The following is a 24,629-nucleotide window of genomic DNA, read 5'->3' as shown; positions in this document are numbered from 1 at the left end:
TAGTATATTCAATTTATTAGTTTGCCAATAGTAATTATTCAACATTGAATTTCATAAGGTGGCCATACGTCCCGGTTTGGCCGGGACAATCCCGGAATTCCACCTCGTGTCCCGAGTTTTTTTAACAGCAATATTTGTCCGGCATTTATAATAAAAAGTACTGTCCTGGTTTTAACTTTAAAAAATATGGTCACCTTATATTTCATCAATCATTCACGTAGCGCATCTTGGAGGGGCTCAGGGGATGTAATAATTGGTTTGGGAGTTTTTACAAATTAAAAAAATGCATAAAGTCAGAAGAAATATTTACTCGTTATAATTTTCCAAAAACTTTTCAAACAAATTAAATTTAATCTCTCCTTGTCTTTTTTGGCTGGCTATAGTTTTATTAAAGATTCTAAAAGATATGTCGTTTGCGAAAAATTGGGTAGCTGCAATCCTGATCATTCATAACAAATATTATTTTGTAAAATTTTACTATAAACAAAAATTAAATTAAAAACTATCCCAAATGTTATTGGTGTCATGAAAACAAACTCCTTTTATATAATTATCTCAATCTGGACATACGGAATTGAGCTATGGGCGTGCGCAAGCAATTCAAATATAAAAATAATACGAAGAGCGCAATCGAAAACTTCAAGATGCATTGTGAACGCGCTCTTGCATATTACAAATGACGATCTACATAAAGACTTAAAAATAAAAGCTATTAATGGAATAATAAAAGACAAAATAAATACCACGAAAAATTACCAGGTCACTCGAACAAATATTTAAAAGAACTAAGTGAGATACGATCTTCAATGAAATGTCAAAAAAATAAAAAAGAGATATCTCATAGGAGATAATCTCTTTAAATGCATTTACACCCAGCATATTAATTATTAATATTGATCGGCAATAAATTTATGCAAAATAAAATTATTAAAATTATAAATAAAATGCTTATTTAGAATAAAGTTTCTCATTGTGTTAAATCTCCTTGTATTATACTTTTGATAGATCTGCATTCATGTGCATGCAAATATATACATATTCTATACGTAATAATTCATTTTTTTATGATGAACAATCATTTTGTGTTATTTCATATACCTTACAGGTATCAATATGACTTGATATTATATTATTCAGGATCAAATAAACCTGAAGTTGAAGAAACTGTTAAAAAATAGGTAAAATTTTGAATTCGTTTTATCCTACGAAAAATCACTTTTCTCACTATTTATATTAAAAATTTCTATTACTCAGATCTTTGAATTCAAATTTTTCAGATATATTCGAACTCACTACACTTTTCACTTGAATCACGATATCACTAATGAAGAACCCATGATATCACTGACTTCCAAACTTATTCGCGAATAAATACGAATTCATTATAATGGTTCCAGCGATTTTCTTCTGCGTCCATTCCTGGTTTAAGTTCGGCGGCTGAGCCTGCTGTTCCTGAACCACAGCTGCCAACCATTCTAAAGCCTTGTTCGAGCAGCATGTCGAAGGCTTGTTCTAAGAAAGAATGCTTTAGGAAGAAACGTGATGTGTACCTGTTAACAAAAAAAATAGTAAAAGGAATTGTTAGTTCGTTAATCAATAAAATGATTGATGCAAAATGCTGGATGTACATTAGATATCTAACAAGTACTCTATGGCTCAATGCTTTAGATATTTATGATTGCACGACCTCGACGATTACAACATAAGGTTTAACGGGTCAATTCATCAAGTGAGGCCTAAAAGGAGAGGGATGGGTTTAATAAAAAATCTCGAAATATCACGTGGTGGAAGGAGGGTCTAGTAAGGTATCATATGTTTTTATTAACTTCTCGTGGGGTAAGTTATAGTAATCGTTTAAAAATCGAAATTAAAACTTTTTGCATATCTTTACGTTTCAGAGGTTTCTGAACATTTTAGCATTCCTCAAGAAAAATGCATAGATACAATTGTTTGTCGACGTTTTTTGGGCGGTCGATTTTGTTTTTGTCGATTAACCGATTTGAACGGCTCAAAACACATTCGATTCCTATTGATGAGGAGACGTGCTGATTAGTTTTTGACAAAGACAGGTCTAGCGGCTTTGGAAACATAAAGCAAAAAGTGCTCAAATGTGTGTTTTTAAAAGAACGGATTAACCGACTTAAATTATTGAAAAAACAATCGATTCACATTGATGAGAAGATGTGCTAATTAGTTTTTGGCAAACGCAAGTCCACCCGTTTCGGAGATACAGAGCAAAAAGTGCTAAAATATCAGATTTTGTGAAAAGGCAGCATCCTGAATGATACAAAAAACATTTTGCTTGTATTGTGAGTATAAAGAAGCTATTCGTTTTTTTAGAAAAACAAAAAAAAATCTATTTTCAAAATTTCAAAAAAAAAAAAAAAAATTAAGTATCGGGTTTTAATTATAATTCCAGCTGAAATTCTAAAACTCACTTATATACTCAATATAAATAATGTTAACTTTGCAATTCAGTATATAATATATGTATACTGAAATAAATTATAATTCCTGGAAAAAATAATTAATAATAATAAAATAAGGTCCTTTAATTCTAACTACCTTGTTTTATTTGTTTACTTCTCATGTAAACATATCAAAACGTCGTCGTACAATATATAAGCTCTTATATCTATAAAATACGAGTAATGAAAGTTATAGTATTTATAACGACCTATTTGAAAACATTTAAATTTTTTTTGACTATTGACTATTGACTCCTTACGTTACGGGAAGTTACAGCAGTTTGCCTTAAGGCACGATGCCATGCACCTAGTTTTTTACTTGAATTAAAAAAATATCCAAAATTTTAAGATTTTACTAGATTCCTATTCTCGGTAGGTACTAAAATTACATGTTGATGGTTGTATCACTAAGAGGCTAGGGGGGGTTCCAAAATTCTTTAAAAATCGATCACGTGATTAATGGACGTCCCCCTAAGTACCTAAAATATTTCAAAAAATATTCCGACTTCATTCAAACGAACGTTAATGGAACGCATAAAGAAAAGGACCATTTCCAATACAAACTGAAGAGTAATAAACGATAAAAGGTTAATATACTCGTATATGGTCAAGAAATAAAAGATCGTTTGAGAATTTTTAGTCCGATACTCGATCTCTCAATGGTTCTCTTCATTTCAACAAAGGAGTTTCTCAGAAAACTTATTGAAAAGGCGTAACTTTAATTAGATAGCTCTGTACATCAAACTACTAGTACAATAAAAATATGATTTGTATGAAATATGAATTGTTACGCATTACTCAATGTTTAAAATAAAATTATACATTCTTTATGTTATTATATAAAATAATAATTTAAATCAGTCGCAAAATGTTCATCAAGTAAATGTTTGGTTGTAAATATATAAGTAATACTATATTTTAGTCATGAAACCAGTAATTTATTTTATTTTGAAATCATATCATCCAAATTAACTATTTAAAAAATTTGAAGGTAATTGATAAATCAAAAATGGCTTGTATTAATTAGCGTTTCATAACTATCGTTTAGGTGGTTTCTTAATAATTAACTGTTAGATAAAATTGAAAAATGGACGTTTTCGAAAAAAATGAATCAATTTGAGAAATTAAAACAATTTGCAAGATATTAGAGAATAGTTGAAATACTTACTTAAAAATATTAATATAAAAAATAGATTCGGATTGTAATGTTCCTTTATTACAGTTAGGAATTATTCACCGAATTCATAGAAATGTCAACGTCAAAGTTTTGCTTATTAGATCACAATCCAAGCATTTAACTTGAAGCAATAGATTTCTATATGCTTGTAATAATCTTTTATAATATTACCTGTCCGTAAGTCCATGATCTGGATCTCTAGATTCATTTAGTGTGTCACCAAATACATCGCGGCAGAGGGTAACTCGTCCACAAACAAGAATTCGAGACAATTTACGGAATTTAACATCTGCCAAACCATCCCTGCCAAATGCAAAGCTTCCACGGTAACCAACTGTTATACACCCTGGAACAAATAAAAAAGAAAATGTTATTACGAATAATTATTGAGAAAACTCCGAGGCCGCTGCATTTATCAAGAACCAATTTATCCAGCACATTTATACCGATTCGAAAAAATATATATCATTTTTGATTTTTTGATAAGATATTAACTTATTATCTTAAATATTGTATAATGAATTTTAATTCAAGATTATCTACTATAACTAATATATTAAAAATAAAATATTATTAGCTTTCGCAGAATTTGAAAGTTATTAATTATTTTGACTATGTACATAGCAATTAGTATTTCTTTTATTTGTTTAATTATATCATGTTAAATATGTAAAAAACTATATGCGAAAGTATATAGTATCCATATAAACTAGGAAATTTAAATACAAATACGCAAATACTAAAAAATTATTTTCATACATATGTACTTATGATGGGTAATTCTGACATAAACTGTTGTTGTGTAAATTATACTAGAAATCTATAAAAAAAATATTATCCTGATCACAATCTATGTCATTCATCATTGTCTAATCATTGCAGGATAATTGTGATTTCGAAATATTTTTTAATGAGTTTAGGAATAACTACTATTTATATTAAGCATTATTCAGATTATAAATTACATTATATCCATGTTCATACAATATACAATAACATCCATTTTGTTGAAACGTTTTCAGATAAAAAATATTATCTTTATTATAAGATATCATCTGCTCCTTCTGAACAACGATCGTTATTGTGATTTAGTTTAGTTGGAAAACTATTTGAAATAATTTATTAACATCAGAATGATAAAAGTATATTTAGGCAGTTCACTCAATAAATTAAAATAAGTAGCTACTAAATATATATTGTTATAATAATTATTCAAACATATTAACTATGAAATCTTTTATTTTGAACAAATCTATATGGAAAATGATCAATTTTAAATATTTATCACTAAAAAATAATATTTTTTGTAAAATTTATTAAATTAACTGGAAGCTATGGCGCAATAAAATAAATAATTCAATAAATTTAAAATAATCAGATATTACAAACCTCTAAAATGCACTATATATTGCCGATTACCGTTCCTATTCTCCACAATTTATCATATTCGCTAAAAATTATTTAACTTCTAAGTACTTTACTATATTACTTGCTTAATGCATAAGTGTATATATTTTTAGAATATGATCTGTAAGTGTTTGTTGATATTGATGACTAAAAATAGATCGTTCATATTCCCATAAACCAATAAAAATCATCATAACGCTGCAAAACTTATATAATTAATGATAATTTATAAACTGCACAAGAAAAATAATGTAACAAAATGCATAAATGTAATAAACAATGATAAAATAAAAATCACAAAATATATATTAAATTGTGATGTGCATATAAATTCAAACAAACAAATCATTGATTTTAATTTCTAAATACCCATGTTGCGGCTACCATAATGTTTGAACCGGAGTTGCAACAAGTGGTACTTATTCTGAAATGCGATTACGTGCTCCAAAAAATTAAGAAAAAGATCATAATATTTCATACATATAAATATAAATATTAAATTGGCTGCAAAATTATGAAATCGTGTACATTGTGATAAATGTTTTAGGACGATAAAATGCTTATGTATTTATTATTTATGATTCCACATCATTAATGGTACATCTTGTAAAATATAACTAAATAAATTTATTGTGCATCAGCTGGTCAGTATATCTTGCTCAAGATTCTAATACGATTATTCTTATTATACTTCGTCTCAAGTATATTCAAAAGCATTTACAAATTTACTGACTTTAACAACTATTCGAACGATCAGGAGAATAATAGTATATATTATTTCAGTAATTATATTTCACTAATTTACTTAAAATAAATAATTTCTCTTTACGAATTGTCCTTACCTCCTTGTGGATCACATCCGCCAGGCGTCAAGAGCCTCACCAGGCCATCCAGCCGAAAATGTGTGGCCTCCTTCCGCAAACGAGCTTTTTCTCTAAATCCTTCGGGCAGGTTTAATGTGCCATCTCTTAAAAAGTCGAGCACGTACCGAAAAAGCACACCGTCGCGGTCTAAAAACTTTCTGCCTTTCGCATCACTTGGAAGGTTGCTACCCCCAGAGGAGAAGTCTTCGTACAATCTGGATCCTTCACAACTGGTCAAAGTGGATAAGGAAGCACTATAGTGCACACCACCGACGTTCAACTCGACTATCGTTTCACCAGACATTTTAAGTAATAGTTGTTTAATTCGGTATAGTAATGTATGATTTGTTCTAATGAATCATTGTAGACACACTGTTCATTAGATTTTGTTTGTTTTAAAATATAAACATTATATCGTACCAAATTGGCATACCAAATATTTCACACAAACTTGGAGTCCTAAATAGTCATATCATATAAGCAAATGTATTATAAATATTGGCACTGATTTAAATCAAGACAGTTCTTGGATTGCACAATCTTTACCAACATAAACTGGAAATTACTACTAATCACAATAATGACCCATGCAACAACTGATAACGAACACTGCAACTTGAAGAATCAACTGTCGACAAATCTGGTTGATGTATTTAGTTAGTTTTGGTGTCAACCAAAAACGTGTCGTGTTTCGATGTGGCACCTTCGAATACTGGTGTCACAATGTGCTCCGAGCCTCGGACTTGATAAAACTGATTCGGGAGAGGAGCAGCATCCGCGAGCATGGCAAGCTCCAGGGATCAATACAGAAAGGGGCGCGGGCGGATAGCGCTCGCGCATTCGGCGAGCTATATATATACATATATATATATATATATATATATATATATATATATATATATATATATATATATGTATATGTATATGTATATGTATATACCAACTTTTTTAAAAGATCAGTTATCATCTTAAAGTCAATTTTCAAAATGACGATAAATTTAATAATCAATCTACGACATCAATATTAAACTAGTGGTGTATGACATCGTGCCTCAAGGCAAATTTTAAACAGGAATACCGTAATGAAATATTCGAGGGATATTAAATGTTTTCAAAGAGATTATTATAAATACTGTAAAATTGTCTAATATTTATAGGAATTATATAAACTGAATTGCAAAGTTAAAATTATTAACTTCCCGAAGGAGAAGTTTATGTTTTCATCAAAAAATCCGATTCGCTAATTTTATGTTTTCTCGACGTTTCAAGCCATTCTGAATCGAATGAGACCAAATTTGAATAAAGTATGTGTGTGTGTGTATGTGTATGTGTGTGTGAACAGATTTTTTGCCGTAAATCGACGTTTTCTCCAAAACGGATGGACCGATTTCAAAAATTTAAAAGCCATTCGATGTATCTCGATGAGGACTATCGTTTATGGGTTTTGTGCGGCGATCGGCCGGGCCGTTTCTTTGTAAATTGCAGAAAAGTGAAAAAAATTTTGTCCACGTTTTAGCCCGCAATTCTGAATCGATTTCGAAAATTCAAAAACCATTCGATAGATATTGGTTGGGAATCGTGCTGATTAGTTTTTGGTAGAGATCGGCCGGGCCGTTTTCTTGTAATAAAGTTTTTAAAAAAAAAATTTCGACGATTTTTATGATTATTTTTTTGACGGTAGATACCTTAGTCTTCTAGATCATACTAAAATATTACAGCCCTACGACGACTCGTTTATCTTTAAAAATTCGTCAAAGTTTGCAAAAATTAGTATGGTCTTTTTGGCATTTGTCAAAATTAGAATTTTCATCGACGTTTTCTCAAAAACGCCTGAACCGATTTCAGATATTTAGAAAGCATTTGATGTATCTCGATAAGGATTATCGTTTCTCAGTTTTGTGCGACGTTTCTTTGTAATTTGGAAAAAAGTGTTAAACTTTTCGTCCACATTTACGCTCAACCTACCGAACCGATTTTAAAAAATCAAAAACTGTTCGAAAGATTTTAGTTGGGAATGGTGCTGATTAGTTTTAGGTGAAAATCTATCGAGCCGTTTTCTTGCAATTAACTGTTGAAAAAAAGTGTTAAATTTTCGTCCACATTTACGCTCATCCTATCGAACCGATTTTAAAAAATCAAAAACTGTTCGAAAGATTTTAGTTGGGAATGGTGCTGATTAATTTTAGGTGAAAATCTACCGAGCCGTTTTCTTGTAATGAACTGTTAAAAAAAAATTAAGTCGATTTTCATGGAACTTTTTTTGGCGATATACATCATGGTCTTATAGAACTTACTGTAATATTGCGGCCTTACGACAAGTAGTTTAATTTTAAAAATTCGTCAAACTTTGCTAAAATTATTATCGTTTTTTTTAAAGTAGGATTGATGAAGTATATTATTTACACATTTTTTTTTTTGATTAAGTCGATTATTTACACATATCGGAAAGTTCATGTAACTTGCCTCAAGGCTAAATACCAAACCAACTAGTTTATTTAAAGTATATAAGTGAGCTTTACAACTTTACCCAGAATCATAATTAAAATCCTAATTATTTTCGATATACAAAAAAATAATCTTGAAATAAAAAAATAAAAAAAAATCAAAAGCAATTGTTTCGCCAGCACACTCATAGTCCAATCATTATAGAAAGTTTCGGAATTCGAGATACCCCGCTGTAAGTCTGTAAATACCCTAAAACAGCGCCTTAAAAGTTGTCTCAAAACCTACATATGGTGAGGTCTACGTACCATATGTAGATTTTGAGGCAACTTTTAGGGTGCTATTTAAGATATTTGCAGACTTACAGCTGGGTATCTCAAATTCCAAGATTCTTACCTAATTTAAGCTTAAATGACCGGACTAAAAGTCTTTTGAATCATATCAAGTCATATCATTCAAATCGAATGCTTAGTTTGCTGACAAACTGCCATTTTTTGCACATTTTTCCGCATCTTTGAAATATCTGGTCTTGCCTTTGCGAAAACCTAATCGCCACATCTCCCCATCATTACGAATTGAAAGTTTTTTTAATCATACATATCGAATGCTTAGTCCTCTCAAAAACCATTTTTTCACATTTAGCTTCGTATCTTTGAAATAACTGGACCTGTGTTTGCCAAAAACTAATCACTACTTCTCCCCGTCATTACGAATTTAATGCTTTTTGGATCATTCATATCGGATGCTCCGTTCTCTCAAAAACTCGATTTCTATTTTTTGCACTTTTTGCTCCGTATCTCGAAAACGGCTGAACCTGCCTCTGCCAAAAACTAATCGGCACATCTCCTTATCAATTAGAATCAAATATTTTTTGAACAATTTAAATCGGTTGATACGTGCGCCCGAAAACGTGGACACAATATTGCGGAGGCACACATCAATTTTTCTGAGGTATGCCAAAATGTTCAGGAACTTTCAAAACGTGAAGATATGCAAAAATTTCAATTTCAATTCTTGGACAATTCTAATAACTTACCCTACAGCAAGTTAATTTAATTTGTTTCGAAAATAAATGACTATACTCAGTTTATATTCTCGAATCAAATTTCAAATGGAATCTAAATTTGCATTACGACAAAAATACCTCATATTGGGTGTTCACTAATTAAATTAATAATTGCGAAATATTTCAGTAATACACATTTCTATTATATAAATATGAGTCTAATGTATTTTCACTTAGAAAATAGTACCAAGCAGAAAGGGCTGAGATTAACATCATGAAATTTTGTAGAGTACACTACAATCTATTTACTGAGACAAAATTGTTTTTATATTTATAAATATAAAAAATGACAAAATGCCAAAAATACGAGTCAGAAGAAAACATTCACGTTCAAGAAGTATACGTGTATATATTTACTTCTTGAACGTGGAATGTTTTCTTATGATTCACGTTTTTTTGGCCAATTAATTGAAGTATATCAAGTAATTATGATTATGATCCATCACAGATCTGGTGTTGGATTTCGATTGTGATCTCATGTGCTTTACGATAGTGGATGATTATTATTTGTGTTCTGTTTATAGGCAGGTCTATTATATGAGAGCGCCACTTCGTTTACTTTGTTTCTTTTTCATTACTTCGTTTTTTGTCTATAATTCAATTTTTACATTTCAAACTTTTGCTTCCATAGTCGGTTTTCAATTCTTTGTTGTGTTGTCTTTTCGCATTAGTCCATCATCTGTTTTTTTTTTTTTTGCTGCAGTTCTTTCAGCTCTTCCAGTTGTCTTTCGAAGACCTCGGGCAGATGACACTCTTTTCCCAATATGATTCGGATCCGACGGTTTTATTTCCTTCAGCAAATCGATTCTCAATTAAGTTTTGCTCATCATAGGTTTCATACTGACTTTAGTTAATATGTTTTTCGAATACTTGAAGTAATCTACACCATCTATTTCACCATCGTTTTGACACTCTCATCCATCTCTCTTCAATTTTGATTTGTCGATGTTTATCTCCGTTATCTTCGCTTTACCACATCGACGATTAGAGTGAAAATCGTTACGTCTAAGAAGTCCATCATCCTTCTATAGCTTTTATTTCTCCAGAAAATTTTTGTCTTCATCTCATCGAAAATCTTCCATGATTACCGCGTTGATATTTCTATATTATCGGTACTAAACAACTAAACTTGGCCATCAAGTTAACTCTTTTAAATGAATAAATGGCCACAGTTCATTGTTATTTTTAATGGTTGGAGATTCTCACGAGAGGTTTTTAACTCCGGAATATTCTGGACCTCATTTTAACTCCGGAATACCTTTTTTTAACTTTTTTTTAACTCCGGTTTTATTTCCTTCAGCAAATCGATTCTCAATTTTCATACAGACTTTAGTTAATATGTTTTTCGAATACTTGAAGTAATCTACACCATCTATTTCACCATCGTTTTGACACTCTCATCCATCTCTCTTCAATTTTGATTTGTCGATGTTTATCTCCGTTATCTTCACTTTACCACATCGACGATTAGAGTGAAAATCGTTACGTCTAAGAAGTCCATCATCCTTCTATAGCTTTTATTTCTCCAGAAAATTTTTGTCTTCATCTCATCGAAAATCTTCCATGATTACCGCGTTGATTTTTCTATATTATCGGTACTAAACAACTAAACTTGGCCATCAAGTTAACTCTTCTAAATGAATAAATGGCCACAGTTCATTGTTATTTTTAATGGTTGGAGATTCTCACGAGAGGTTTTTAACTCCGGAATTTTCTGGACCTCATTTTAACTCCGAAAATTCGAAGATCATTTGATCCTTTTTCGTGAAATATTTTCACCTACTGTCAGAACCTATTTTTTTTTACACATCGCAGCACCTGAGCCCGCCAGAATTATTCGGGTCGAGCATGCATAGTACATTTTTAGTACATATGACCCAAACATGTGTGTATGTATGTATTCACGGTTTCAAGTTCATTACATACTTATTGTTAATATGTTTTCCTGAATGCAACGTGTATTTTGTTGTGCAGGGATTATTTATTATATCAAATGTTATGTGGAAAAATATATCAAATTGAAATACTGGTAAAGGCTGACTGCAAGTCTTCTCTAGGTACAAACATTTTTGAACAGTTGTATAAACCTTTTCATGATAACAAAAAAATACAATTTAATTTGGTACCTTTTGGCAACCTGTCAAAGCAATGTTTATTGTTACTTGCTAATGATTTTGAAAAAAATTTATTATAAATATCATATTCAAACTCGTTTTGGCGCCCCCTAAGGCGTGCGCCCGCATTTTTTGCAAGCATGGCATTCAAGGTATGACCGGCTCTGGTTCCAAATATAAATTGCAATGAAGAAGAGTTTGAGTTCTCATCTATCTATTTATTATTAAAGTTATTAAAAATCAAGAGTCTCTTTTGTTACTGAGATTCTCTGGAAAAATACATATTACAAAATGAAAATAATCAATTGATTTTTTAAATTGAAATTCGACTTATTTTACTCACAAATTTTATCACATGTAGGAAATCAAAGAAATTAAGGTTCATACTGAAAAATTAAAAACTATACAACATAAAATATTACATAAGTAAACAGTTTTTGAATTTTTATAAAAATTTGATCAAATCTTCATCTTGTTGATACAAGTAAAATATTTTTTGAATTATTAAAATCGGACGCTCCGTTCTATTAAAAACTGAGGTTCCGTTTTTGGCACTTTTTGCCCCATATCTTCGGAACGGCTGGACCTACCTCCGCCAAAAACTAATCAGCACGTCTCCTTATCAATACGGATCGAATGTTTTTTAAATTATTCAAATTGCTTCATTCGTGTTCCCGAATGCATCATCCATTTTTTCTAAGGTATGCCAAAATGTTCAGAAACCTCTGAAACGTAAAGATATATAAAAATTTTCATTTTCGATTTTTTTGCGATTACTATAACTTACCCTACGGGAAGTTAACAAGATTAAAAAATTGACAAAAAAAAAACAATTAGTTTTTATGCATATTTTTACAAATAAGCAATATTATATTGCTTTTTAATTTTTGTAGTTTTGTTAATGTCAGTTAAGTGTTTATAAAATTAAACGGTTGAAAAAATTAAGTTATGGGGCGCAATTTTTTTTATTAGAGCAGGGAGGCGCGATGTATAAAAGGTTGGAAACCACTGGATTAAAGAGTTAAAAATGTACAATGTATTAACTTAATATATATAGTAAGTTCATATATTGTACATTTTTAACTCTTTAATCCAGTGGTTTCCAACCTTTTTTACACCGCGCCTAATAATGTTATTTATAAATAACATTACTTTATAACATACTCTTCTTTTATCTATGATAAATAACTTTTAATGAAGAGGACACTTGCTATTCATTTATCAAACTAATGAAATTTGAAAATCTACTTATCTAAAATATTTTTCAAAAATTTTTAAGAATTTTGCAAAAAAAAATTGTCTTCCATTGCTGACATGGAATAGTTTGAGAGCTACTCTTTCTTTGTAAACGTTTGGGAACTTGTCTTTAAAACGTGGAGAATTTTTTTTATATAAAATTGTTGGTTACATAATCAATAAAAAAAATGTGTTATCAGCTGCAGAATGGCGGATTCGAAAAATATATTTAGACCAATTCTATGACAGTCAAATTTTAACGAAAGTGCTGTCATTAGGTCATAAACATGTCAAACGCATTGCTAAATATTCAACAAAACTAATTTTATCAACTATTCCGTAATATGTGCAAATTGAATAAATGCATGTATATTCATCTCATTAAATTGTAATCAAAATTATTGAATTTATTGGCAAGAATCATGGAGTGCGAACTTTTTATATAACTGTATAACCTAAAAATTATTCATAATCGTTCATACTGTTTTAGAAATTCAGCTGGTTCTTACTGAAATCTAAAAATGGTACATTTATTATTTTCACATCATTTTCTATTCTTTTAATTACTTTTGTATTGTGTTGGTTACTAAAATTATTCATTAAATTCATTCATTTGATAATAATATTTAATAATACAAATTTTAGAAAAATGAATTTAAAGTAGAACCAGCACATGACCATCCAGATTTGTTAGAGCAATGTTGTGAACTAATCAATGCTGAATGGCCGAGAAGCCTCGGTGCAAGAATGAGAAGTTTGATGATGTCTTCGGAAAAATTACCAACCAGTTTAATTATGCTACAAGATAAAACTGGTATTATTGGCCACGCCAAACTAACACCGATACCAAGCATGCCACAAGCTTGTTTTGTGGAATCAGTTGTCATTGCAAAGAATCTCAGAGGAAAAGGCTTAGGAAGAGAACTAATGTATCAAGTAGAAAAATACTGTAAAAGCAAATTGAACCTCAAACAAGTAATATTATCTACTCAAGGACAAGAACAGTTTTACAGTAAGTTAGGATATAAAGAATGCCCACCAATATCATTATATGGAAGTGGTTCCTTTGCAATACCTAATTTTATAAGACCTCTAAAAAAAACTTATATGAAAAAGGACATATAATATTTATTGATATATATTATTTATGACAAAGGCCATTTACAAATCCATGATATAACGCTTTATTTAATAGTTGCCAATCCACATATTTTGTTGTAGTGTTCTTCTTTGTATAAAGAATCTAGTAGAAAATCTGCTAAGTCATATTTAGAAATACTTCTGCCAGGAGATTTATTATACTCTACTTTATAAGGAGCTCTTGGCTCATCTATAAAAAAAAACATATCATAAAACTCAAATACAATATAAATAGATCATATCATTTACCTGCAATATGAGGAGGCAAAACTGCAATATATTGTAAATCACTACTTTTTAATGTATCTAACATTCGCTGATGATCTGCATTCAAATCAACAAACATTTTTGGAACTTTATCAACTTCATAAAATAAGAAAGCAGATAAGCAAACGGATACCTAAAATTGTAAAATATTATGAATTGTCCTGAAACTTTCATTTATCAACACAGTTAATTATTAGAAATTAGATACTAGTATGCGATAATATGAAAATTTATGAACATTATGAACAATGGATAACAAGCGAGTTCTTTAACTAGAAAACAAATAAGTAAAAATAATGATAGTCATCTTTACAATGTTTATAAGTTTTAGTAATCAACAAATTTTAGTCTTCCCATTTGATCACTGAACATTTTTTCAAATTCCTTGTCATTAATATTTGTAAGATTTCAAATAACTCATTAATTTATTACCTTAGTCACTTTGTGTTCTTTCATTGCATTAATAATATTTTTCAAGCCTTCTGAAAGCATTGTTGTTGGTTTCAAATCATCTCTTGTTCCAAGAACAACGCAAACTGCTTCTGTACCTTCAATAGTCTGCGACACATCGCTAGGTGACAATACATCACCAACAACATAATCAGCCTTACTCTTCAGTTCATCGGGAACCCTGTCCAAGGATCGTACTAATGCTTTAACCTTGTATCCTATTAAGTTTAATATATATTATGTATGTAATATTTATAAATTATTGTTATATATAGATTAATCATTCATGAAGTTACCAAAGTTTATAATATATTACATTTGATATTATATTTATATTTAAACACATAAATGAATTTTCTTATTTACCCTTATTAATAGCAGATTCCAAAGCACAAACTCCAGTTTTTCCAGTAGCTCCAAAAATAGATATTTTCTTCATGATTTTAAATATAAATAATATTTCTATGCAGGAATCAACTTCAATAGAAAGATTGAATTATTTTTGTGTCACGCTCAACGTAATATAAATACTTAATTGCTTATACATTTATTTTTCAACAACTCTTAATACAATACAAGTGGATATCAGTGTTGGTAATCATTTCGGTGCGAACGATTTTCACAAAATTTACTTTTATAATCTAACCAAAATATTTTTATCAAAATTATAAAAATTATCAAATTGTGAAATAATTCATAATATATGATTTGTTATTCATTATGCGGCATTTTTTCAAAAAAATATTATTCTCAATTAGTTAACAGTATTACCATCCCTGTTTAAAATTAACGTCATAAAATAGTCCATAGATAAGTGAATACTCTAAAAATAGATAACAACGTTTTTTTCTCTAGACGTTTAAGATTAAAATACTAACGCCTCTAGTGGCAATAAGTAATATCAAAGTATGAGTGAAAAAATGTCCGAAACAAAACACTTGAAAAGTAATCACGTAATTCAATTTACTCTAGATAAGAAAAACATGTTGCTATTAAATGACATTTACTTTTTTAACTGAAATAAACTATTATGATTCAAAATATATTTTGATTCAAAATTGTTTATAAAAATGTATATGAATTGTCTGTAGTTTTGATCATGATGTTGTATTTATTTCGAAATAGTACTTAAATGCCTCAATTAAATATTTATTAATTTTTCGAAAAAAGTTTGTTTTTGCTTGTTTAATTTGATACCAAAATTTAACAAGTTACACGAACTTCTCGATATGTGTTAATAATCGACTTAATATCTGATAAATAAATTAATTTATGAGTGGTTAAAAGTATTTGAAGTGGATTTATTACACATTATTAAAAATCAAACACGTTAAATCGGTAGAAGTATTTTTAATATTTAAAATTGTAAAATACAATATATTTTTATAATTGAACCAGTTTCCGCAGGACTTTAATGATTCAGTATGTTCATTAAAAACAAGTACTCTATCGCCAAGTAAATTGTCTAATTTTAATTTTAACAAACGTCAAAAAAACTACTCATTTTCTCAAACTTTGATGAATTTTTAAAATTAAACTACTTGTCGTAAGGCCGTAATATTTCAGTAAATTCGCGGCTTGAATTTTTGTTTCAACAGTTAATTACAAAAAAACGGCTCGGTAGATTTTTACCTAAAACTAATCAGTGTCATTCTCAACTAATATCTTTCGAACAGTTTTTGATTTTTTAAAAAAGATTCGGTAGTATGCGCTTTAATGTGGACGAAAAGTTCAACCCTATTTTCCAAAATACAAAGAAACGGCTTGGCCGATCTTCGTACAAAACAGAGAAACGCTAGTCTACATCGAGATACATCAAATGGCTTTTAAATTTTTGAAATCGGTCCAGCCGTTTTTGAGAAAACGTCGATTTATGGCAAAAAATCTGTTCACGCATACACACACACTTTCCCAATTTGGTCTCATTCGATTCAGAATGAATTGAAACGTCAACATAAAATCGGATTTTTTTATGAAAACATAAGCCTCTCCTTGGGGAAGTTAAAAAGTATTTATGTGCGTTGTATGTGTATGTGGGTCAAAATTTAAGTTTTCGTGTATGTTTATACTCTTTTATATATGATGTTTTTTTATAAACGGCTGCACCAAATTTAAAAATTGGAAACCATTTTATAACACTCGATTAGTTGTTTTAATGTTAAATGCATTAAAATAATTTATGTTTATTTATCTATGGCTGAATTGCACTTACAAACTAGTCTATTTAATAACAATTGTTAATATGAAAGATGTATAACAAAGAAAATGAAAATGATGATAATAGGTATCTTGGTGGTCATTGTTTAATTTATATCAAAACATTACTTAAAAACCTCAATTAAATATTAAATTAAAATATTTTTTTAATTAAAAGAGTTTGTTTGTTTGTCGTTTGTTTCGTTTGATACCAAATTTTTATAAATAGCTGCACCAATTTTAAAAATTTAGAAACCATTTGATAACACTCGATTAGTTGCTTTAAAGCTAAATGCATTAAAATTGATTATGATATTTAAATGTCACTTACAGACTTATTATTTTATAATAATTGTTAATATGAAAGATTTATAACAAAGAAAGTGAAAATAATGATAATAGACAATTATATTCTAAATTTTACAAAAACACAATGTAAAGAAATAGAATATAAATTTGAAAACATTCTCATTCTCACAATCCCTCACAATCAGTCTAGGCTGTATGGCCTAGTAGACATATTGTTGATTGGTTATACATCTATTTAGCAAATTCGAGATGGCTATGGGTTATAAATTGAATACTAAAATTATAATAAGGTTAATGATTCACATTCACTAGTTTTATTTCTAATTTTTAAATAACTTAATTTATTTCAAATAACAATGTCAGGCGCTTCTGGAAAAGGAACATTTCAACCAGTAAATATTTCAATAACTATTAGTTATAGTGCTTTGTATTAATATAGTATTATTAATATCTTGTCAGGATTCAGATGTTCATATTTCCTATGAAGATCAACAGAAAATTAATAAATTTGCCAGACATAATGCAAGATTAGAAGATTTCAAAGATGAATTGAATATTAAAATCAATGAGTTAAAAAATTTAGATGAAGCTTGTGAAGAACTAATTTTAATGTCTGATGATGCAAATGTACCATTTTTGGTTGGAGAAGTATTTATCTGCAGGAATTTAGAAGAAACACAAGTATATACCTTTCTAATACATTATAAATTACATTTACTCATTTTGTCTGCACATCTGATATAAATCATCAACTAAGTTTTAATTTCTTGATCTCTCATAGAAAGATATATAGAAGACGTTATAAATTATTTTCAATACATTTTTTAAAACTAATGAAAATTTTAAACAAACTGAAATATGAAACATTTTCTGTTTTATTTGTGTTTATTAATTATTCGGGAGATATTACTGATCACCATGGAAATCATACTTCATTTTTGTAACAATATGTGTCTTCCTCATTTATGGGTTCACAAATAACAAAATTTCTTTTATTAATTTAGAAACAATTAGAAGAAGCCAAGGCTAAAAAAGAAAAAGAAATAGCAGATCTAACTAAAAAATGTGATCATTTCAAAAGCGAAATGAACGAATTAAAAGGTCATCTGTATAGCAGATTCGGTAGCCACATAAATCTGGAGAATGAAGAATAATTATATCAACAAATATTACAAAAACTTGTATGCAGTTTTTCTGTTTATAATAATTTAATCCAAAAATAAAAAGGTATATCACAACATTAATTATATTTTTAAACTATTGAGTAAAATTTAAGTAGTATTTTCATTTTTAAACATGAACAAAATATCTTCTGCTGATTCAAACAATCCCAAATCCTACAAAAAAAATAAGATTATCAACATGTTTGCATAACTTATGTTCTTATAAATAATTATACTCACTTTGAGTATATCTTGCGCTATTGGAAATCCATGGTGCTCCCATTGGAATAGTTCGTTCATTTTTAAGCATTTTTTAATACTGTCAGTAGAACTTGTCAGACTTAGTTGACATGATCTATTTTGAGTTGGAATGCTAGCTTCAGTCTTTTCAGTAAGTGATATTGGAATCTATAAAAAATGTTATGATGGAACAAAATACAAATTTATCTAGACGTTCATAAATAAAACTTTGTAATGAATGTATCAAATGGTTTCGTTATCTATGGTTAATATGATACATTTTACATTGATTATGGATTAAGTATTTTCCAAGGTTCATTTTACCTAAATTATTTCACAAAACTAAAGTGAAATTGAAAAATAAATCTTCCATCATATTTTGAAAAATCTGTTACTTGAATCATTGAATATTGAATACAAAAATTTATAGCAGTAATAATATGAAATGTTATTCTTACGGATCCATCACATTTGCAATTGCATTGCAGTATATCATGGGTGGTGCATTTCTGATCATTTAAGGAAAAGATCAGCTTCAAGTCTTCTTGTGATAATTTTAGAGAATTATTTTGTGTGTCAACAACTGCTCCTGATAAAATTGTTTTAGATATTTGTCTTTGGAGCATTTTTTCTTCTATCGTACCTTGTAATATTAAGGTTAAAGGTAATTATATTATTTTTAGTTTGCAAAAGCATTAATTTTGTTTATTAGTTTTTGAAAAGTTACCTGTAGTGATAAGCCTGTAAATATAAACAGATTTCTTCTGACCATCACGCCAAATTCTGGACATGGCTTGTAAATCGGTTGCAGGATTCCAATCAGTATCAAATAATACTAATCTTTAAAAACATAAAAATTATAAAAAATACCAAATGTTCATGAGCACTAATTAAAATTAGTTAATGAAAAAGAATAATAACTTTCATCCTTCAATAATAATTTAATATATTTTGAAATAGCATAATTAAACATGTTAATGCTATTAGTTAATTTTTACAGAGATATTAAAATATAATGAATGAATAAATGTTACCTTGAAGCTCCTGTTATATTTAGTCCAATCCCACCAGCTTTTGCACTTAATAGAAAGATGAAGGTTTTGCAATGAGGATTATTAAATTCATCTATTATATTTTGACGATCTGCAGTAGGTGTGGAGCCATCTAATCTATTAATATTTTAAAGTCTATTATTTGTGGAAGATCATTACATAAATTATTTTTAATGCTATGCTATTATATCTGAATTAAAACAATGCTATTAAATTAAAAATCATTTATATCATAGTTCCAAATTAGCACTGAATGCTTGTATAATCAATTCTGATACTTTATTTTAGCACCAAAATCTAAATATGTAGAAATCTTTACATTGCAACATATTGTCAAGTTATTTTATGAATCAGCAATACCTTAAAATATTTATGCTATTACTATTATACCTTGTATAAATAAATTCATGAGATTTACATAAGTCGGCCAACATATCCAATGTTTGTGTGAAATAGGATACCAGTACAATTTTCTCTTTGTTATTATAGACTTCCTTCAATAAGTTAAGTACTATTTTAACTTTTACAGAATCATTTATATCCATATCCTTGTTATTTATTATGTCACACAAATGACTCTTTAAATCTCCAGCATTCTCCATATCTTTAATTGAATCATATTTGATAAGCCATGGATGATTGCATATTTTTTTTAAAAAGTTTATTAATTGCAAGTGCATAACATCAGTATTTATAGAAAGTTTTCGAGATTCATAATAATCCAATGCAGTTTGATATACTTGCTTCTGTATATCAGTAATTTTACAGAATATGATTAATTCTTTTTTTTTGGGTAAATATTTATTTATTATTTCTTGCGTTCTCCTTAGTATAAAGTGAGCAGTTTTTTGTTGCAATTCTTTAACTTTAAGTTCACCGCATACTTTATAAATTTCACTACAGTTTAATTGTTGGGATGCAACAATTGGTTGCAAGTAGTATGATTTGAATTCAGCTAATGTACCTATTGATGAAAGTTTCATTTTATTAAACAACAATGCCTTACAATATTCACTTATTTGCTAAAATCATAAATAATATAAAAAATATATTCGCTGGAGCCATATAACAATAAGTTATACAGATATCAAAAAAAGTTTTCTAATTCATGATGCTCAAAGCAAAACACTTAATGAATCAATGTCTGTATTGAAGGTGTATTACACAAGTTTATTATTTCATTTATTACTATTCATTGTAGTACATACCTAAGATTCCTGGATTTACAAAATTTACTATTGAGTAAAATTCCTGCAAATCATTCTGTATAGGCGTCCCTGTTACTATTACACGACGCTTACAATCAAATTGCATGAGCAGAGAACTAATTTTTACTGACATATTCTTCAATCGGTGACCCTCATCACATATAATTAAATCAAAACATATGGTTTTGATATCTTCAAAACATCTGAAAATTTTGGTATCTTCAAAACATATGTCATAATTATATTATAGAAAACAAATATTCATTGAAGAAAGCAATTACCTTGATACCATTTCATATGAAATAATCAAAACTGGTATCTTTTGCAATTTTTTATAATCTTTTGGTCTATTTTTAGAATTTACTACAAAAACGACGATTCTTTCTGCCCCAAGCCACCTCATGAATTCATTTTCCCAGTTAGCGCAAAGGCTGGAGGGTGCTACAATTAATACTTTCTGAATACAAGGTGACCCGTATGGACCTTGTTTTAACAGTGTCCTAGAAATATAAATTTTAAAATTGAAAGTTTTATACCATGAAGAAATTCAATATTATTTATGTTTTTGCTAATTTCTCTTTTCATTCATTTATAAAAACCTATAGGTAGTATAATTTTTACTTTGTAGTAGATATAATGAAATATATGCAGTTGAAATATAATATAATATATTAAACAATGATCAACAGGAACAAATTTTTTAGAGTTAAAATAAATCAGAGTTGATAGAGGTATTACTGTTCAAATGTATGATACTAACCAAATAATAGTTATACATTGCAAAGTCTTTCCTAGTCCCATTTCATCTGCTAGTACTGCACCAATATGTTCGCCAAAAAATCCCATTAAACAACGATATAAAAATATTACACCATCTTTTTGATGTGGTCTAAGCACCCTTGCCAAACAAGGGTCCACAAAAACCTGGCAAAGCGGCCGTTTTTCTTTATTATTAAGCCACTGGAACACAAATATTGAAATAATTATTCAAACATTTTTGTTAATCATTATTTTTGCTTTAAAATCTGGTAAGTATTAAATTCAGCTAATTTACCTGATGTTCTGCATCTGGTTCTGGAAAAGTTATAGGCTCATAACTCACACAATTTTTTTTTAGTCTCGAATATGATTTTGAAACCGAAATAGATTTTCCAGTAAGTTTTTTAATTTTTTTTGCTACTGGCTCATCTTCATCTATAGAAGCTTTTATTTCATGTTGAATTGTCCTAATATCATCTATCTGTTCTATTATTTCTATCGCTTTTGATCCAATACTGAATATTATTATCAATTAATTTATTATTGTTGGTAGATATATATTCGATGTATATAACATTATAATAAATACAGTAGCATATAAAAAAGCATAATAAAATAAAAATAAGCATATAAAAACTAAATCCTGATGATACAGTATTACTAATAATTACATAATAAAATAATAGCAATAGTTATTTCAAATATTTAATAGTAACAAAACAGTTTTCATTCCAATTATAAAAATAAATTAACAATTTATAAGTTTATATTTAAAAAAAAATTAATAAATGTTGAAATAATCCTACATATTTAAAAAAATTAAAGTAGTTGAGTTGGGAATGAAACTTTACCAAGCAGGTAGATTTTTCTTTTTTATATCTCTATTGAAAAAGATCAAATCTAATCTATATATTATAGGTGCTTTATTATGTATGCTTACTTCATTGTTCCACCTTCGAAAATACACAAAGGATCAATTTTATTTGATTTCTCTAATATGGTTCCACCTTCATTTTTCAATATTACTGATGCACCATACATTTCCAAGTAACCATCATTAGAATATGTTTTTTTTTTTTTATTTGTTATTTTACCCCAAACTACCTTGAATATTTTCTTGGATTGTTCATTACTAAATTCTGTTTCTTTTCTTGGAGAATTAGTACATTCATCAATTCTTTTAGTTTTCATAATCTTCATAGATTTTATTTCATCTATAACATCAATATAAAAATAGAAAAAATATTTACTGTATAAATATGACAAAGCATAAAGTATATTACTGTTTTCATTGTTCAAAATATGTCTTGTAGTTGATGGTATTGGATCACTTGAAATACTATCTAAAACTTGTATATCCTTGCTTCCTATGCTGAAAATGTAATTAAATTAATATAACATGGTATATATGAACATATGGTATAAATATAAGAATTTATATTTATATTATTTATCAACTAAATATATATTAAAATTTAAACATTTAATTATATAGTATATTTAATTTAAATTAATACCTGATTATTTCACCATATTCTATAACACTACATTTAAAGTTTTTAGATTTATCCACAACAGTTCCTGCAGTATCATATAAAATCGCACCACCTTCGACAAATTTTAATATGCCATCCTCTTCAAATGTTTTATTTTTCTTACTTGTCCTATTACCCCAAATAACATTGTATTTGATATCATTGGCAATACGATTTGAGTTATCTGTTTCAATTGTATTTTGATGCAAGACGTTGAAGCTATTATCAATATTACAATTTTCTTTTTGGCCAAGTTGTGTAAATGTTTGACTACAAGCTTTCAATATTTCTGATGTTGATCTTCCTTTATGTTCTGAAATTTATTTTTAAAAATCATGCATAAATTCTAATTAATAACGTTATCAAATAATAAAGATTACTTGTTGGTTGGGTAATTCCTGATAACTTTTTGTTAATTTCGGTATGTGGTAATTTCTCTTCTGTGTTTAATGATATGCTTTTCAAAATTGGTTTACTTATAACTTCTACAATCTGAACTATCTTAGAACCAACACTTAAATAATTAGAATAAATTAAGTCTTCAAAATATAAGTAAATTATCACAAATAATATCAAATTATAATAATATACTTTTCTCACCTAAATGTAGATTCTGGTTCCAACAAACCGTCATCGATACTTCTTGTTTGTGCTATAATAGAACCTGATGAATTTTTGAGTACAATAGAATTCTTAGTTACTACTAAAACACCATCGTCTTCATAGCTTTTATGCTTCTTTGAGGAATTTTTGCCCCAAACCACTTTAAACTTTTTTTCCTCATCAAATGAACTCGGATCTCTTACTGAGACACTAGTAGACGGCTCTTTTTCTTGTGATTTACAGTCTTCCGAAGAAGATAGCAGTTTTAGAATTTTTGCAGTGGATCTCATATTAATTAGTGAAATAATAAAGTTATTATATCAGCAACAATTAATAATAAAACACGCTTTGGCACGTTTGGAACTTCAAAGATAAAATAATTATTTAATTTAAATTATAGGCTCCGTCTAAATTGTTATTAAATACGTTTTTCGAACATTTATTTAACTGTCAAATTTACAAATTATGTTCTCCAAAAGTCAGAATTCTCCTTAGTGAATGCAAAGAAATTTAAAAATTGGTTGTGTGTACCAACGTTCAAACGGCTACCATAGATATAAAAAGAGTATACCTTTTTTGAAACAACTAAATTTGAATCTGAGTTGATAGATAAAGATAATCTGATATAGTAAGACATCGATTTTTAACTTGATTTTTAGTATTTGATTTATAATTTGTAATTTTAATTAGTTATGTATATAATAATTTACCATAGATAAAAGAAGAGTATATAGATCGCTCTCTCGGGCCATATCTCGTTGCCACGTTTTTCGGTCAAAACTGTCAATTTTCCCGGGTTAGTTTCCGTCTCCCGATGTAGATGGCGCCAGCGTCGACCATGGGTGCGAATATAAAATGCTGAAGAAATGCACCAATATTATATAGACCGTTTGAATTCAAATTTTTTTTTTAAATTAAAAAACCAAAATTGAAT

General features: G+C 28.5%; 5 protein-coding genes across 5 annotated transcripts; 2 read left to right on the top strand and 3 right to left on the bottom strand.

Moving 5' to 3' along the window:
• Window positions 1-1,357: 1,357 nt before the first annotated feature.
• LOC113388242 (BTB/POZ domain-containing protein KCTD16-like) lies at window positions 1,358-6,219 on the bottom strand. The gene is made up of 3 exons (XM_026625641.1): window positions 5,895-6,219; window positions 3,817-3,991; window positions 1,358-1,550 (listed from the first exon to the last, which is right to left on the bottom strand). Exons 1-3 carry the CDS (start codon window positions 6,217-6,219, stop codon window positions 1,358-1,360), a joined length of 693 nt encoding a protein of 230 aa, XP_026481426.1.
• A 6,967-nt stretch (window positions 6,220-13,186) lies between these two features.
• On the top strand, window positions 13,187-13,939 carry LOC113387967 (N-acetyltransferase 6-like). The gene is made up of 2 exons (XM_026625376.1): window positions 13,187-13,297; window positions 13,419-13,939. The coding sequence occupies exons 1-2, from the start codon at window positions 13,295-13,297 to the stop codon at window positions 13,896-13,898; spliced, it is 483 nt and encodes a 160-aa protein (XP_026481161.1). The 5' UTR covers window positions 13,187-13,294; the 3' UTR covers window positions 13,899-13,939.
• Window positions 13,940-13,942: 3 nt separating this feature from the next.
• LOC113387966 (flavin reductase (NADPH)-like) lies at window positions 13,943-15,186 on the bottom strand. Its single transcript, XM_026625375.1, has 4 exons — window positions 14,997-15,186; window positions 14,613-14,848; window positions 14,163-14,313; window positions 13,943-14,103 (listed from the first exon to the last, which is right to left on the bottom strand). The coding sequence occupies exons 1-4, from the start codon at window positions 15,067-15,069 to the stop codon at window positions 13,958-13,960; spliced, it is 606 nt and encodes a 201-aa protein (XP_026481160.1). The 5' UTR covers window positions 15,070-15,186; the 3' UTR covers window positions 13,943-13,957.
• Window positions 15,187-17,431: 2,245 nt separating this feature from the next.
• On the top strand, window positions 17,432-18,373 carry LOC113387780 (probable prefoldin subunit 4). Its single transcript, XM_026625156.1, has 3 exons — window positions 17,432-17,527; window positions 17,595-17,816; window positions 18,140-18,373. The coding sequence occupies exons 1-3, from the start codon at window positions 17,492-17,494 to the stop codon at window positions 18,287-18,289; spliced, it is 408 nt and encodes a 135-aa protein (XP_026480941.1). The 5' UTR covers window positions 17,432-17,491; the 3' UTR covers window positions 18,290-18,373.
• On the bottom strand, window positions 18,327-24,095 carry LOC113388241 (DNA repair and recombination protein RAD54B-like). The gene is made up of 15 exons (XM_026625640.1): window positions 23,693-24,095; window positions 23,473-23,606; window positions 23,075-23,405; window positions 22,841-22,929; window positions 22,498-22,771; window positions 21,853-22,072; window positions 21,559-21,758; window positions 21,080-21,298; window positions 20,799-21,001; window positions 19,981-20,554; window positions 19,573-19,707; window positions 19,266-19,378; window positions 18,997-19,181; window positions 18,539-18,706; window positions 18,327-18,472 (listed from the first exon to the last, which is right to left on the bottom strand). The coding sequence occupies exons 1-15, from the start codon at window positions 23,983-23,985 to the stop codon at window positions 18,407-18,409; spliced, it is 3,204 nt and encodes a 1,067-aa protein (XP_026481425.1). The 5' UTR covers window positions 23,986-24,095; the 3' UTR covers window positions 18,327-18,406.
• Window positions 24,096-24,629: the final 534 nt, after the last annotated feature.

This window comes from Ctenocephalides felis, unplaced genomic scaffold (assembly GCF_003426905.1).
Source record: "Ctenocephalides felis isolate EL2017-DRISC unplaced genomic scaffold, ASM342690v1 CF-g0.4_SCAFFOLD_03572, whole genome shotgun sequence".
NCBI classification, from domain to species: Eukaryota; Metazoa; Arthropoda; class Insecta; order Siphonaptera; family Pulicidae; genus Ctenocephalides; species Ctenocephalides felis.
This window is presented reverse-complemented; position numbering and strand designations above follow the sequence as displayed.

Bases quoted from the DNA above. Each gene is read 5' to 3' on its own strand.
- LOC113387780 (XM_026625156.1), top strand. From the start codon at position 17,492: ATGTCAGGCGCTTCTGGAAAAGGAACATTTCAACCA. The intron at 17,528-17,594 runs GTAAATATTTCA...ATATCTTGTCAG, and splicing joins GAAAAGGAACATTTCAACCA to GATTCAGATGTTCATATTTC. The intron at 17,817-18,139 runs GTATATACCTTT...TTATTAATTTAG, and splicing joins GGAATTTAGAAGAAACACAA to AAACAATTAGAAGAAGCCAA.
- LOC113387966 (XM_026625375.1), bottom strand. From the start codon at position 15,069: ATGAAGAAAATATCTATTTTTGGAGCTACTGGAAAAACTGGAGTTTGT. The intron at 14,849-14,996 runs GTAAATAAGAAA...TAAACTTAATAG, and splicing joins GGAATCTGCTATTAATAAGG to GATACAAGGTTAAAGCATTA. The intron at 14,314-14,612 runs GTAATAAATTAA...TTACAATTTTAG, and splicing joins AAGAACACAAAGTGACTAAG to GTATCCGTTTGCTTATCTGC.
- LOC113388242 (XM_026625641.1), bottom strand. From the start codon at position 6,219: ATGTCTGGTGAAACGATAGTCGAGTTGAACGTCGGTGGTGTGCACTAT. The intron at 3,992-5,894 runs GTAAGGACAATT...TATTTGTTCCAG, and splicing joins CGGATGTGATCCACAAGGAG to GGTGTATAACAGTTGGTTAC. The intron at 1,551-3,816 runs GTAATATTATAA...TTTTGTTAACAG, and splicing joins GATCATGGACTTACGGACAG to GTACACATCACGTTTCTTCC.
- LOC113388241 (XM_026625640.1), bottom strand. From the start codon at position 23,985: ATGAGATCCACTGCAAAAATTCTAAAACTGCTATCTTCTTCGGAAGAC. The intron at 21,299-21,558 runs GTTAGTATCATA...TTATATTTCTAG, and splicing joins CAATGTATAACTATTATTTG to GACACTGTTAAAACAAGGTC. The intron at 19,182-19,265 runs GTAACTTTTCAA...TAATATTACAAG, and splicing joins TTACAGGCTTATCACTACAG to GTACGATAGAAGAAAAAATG.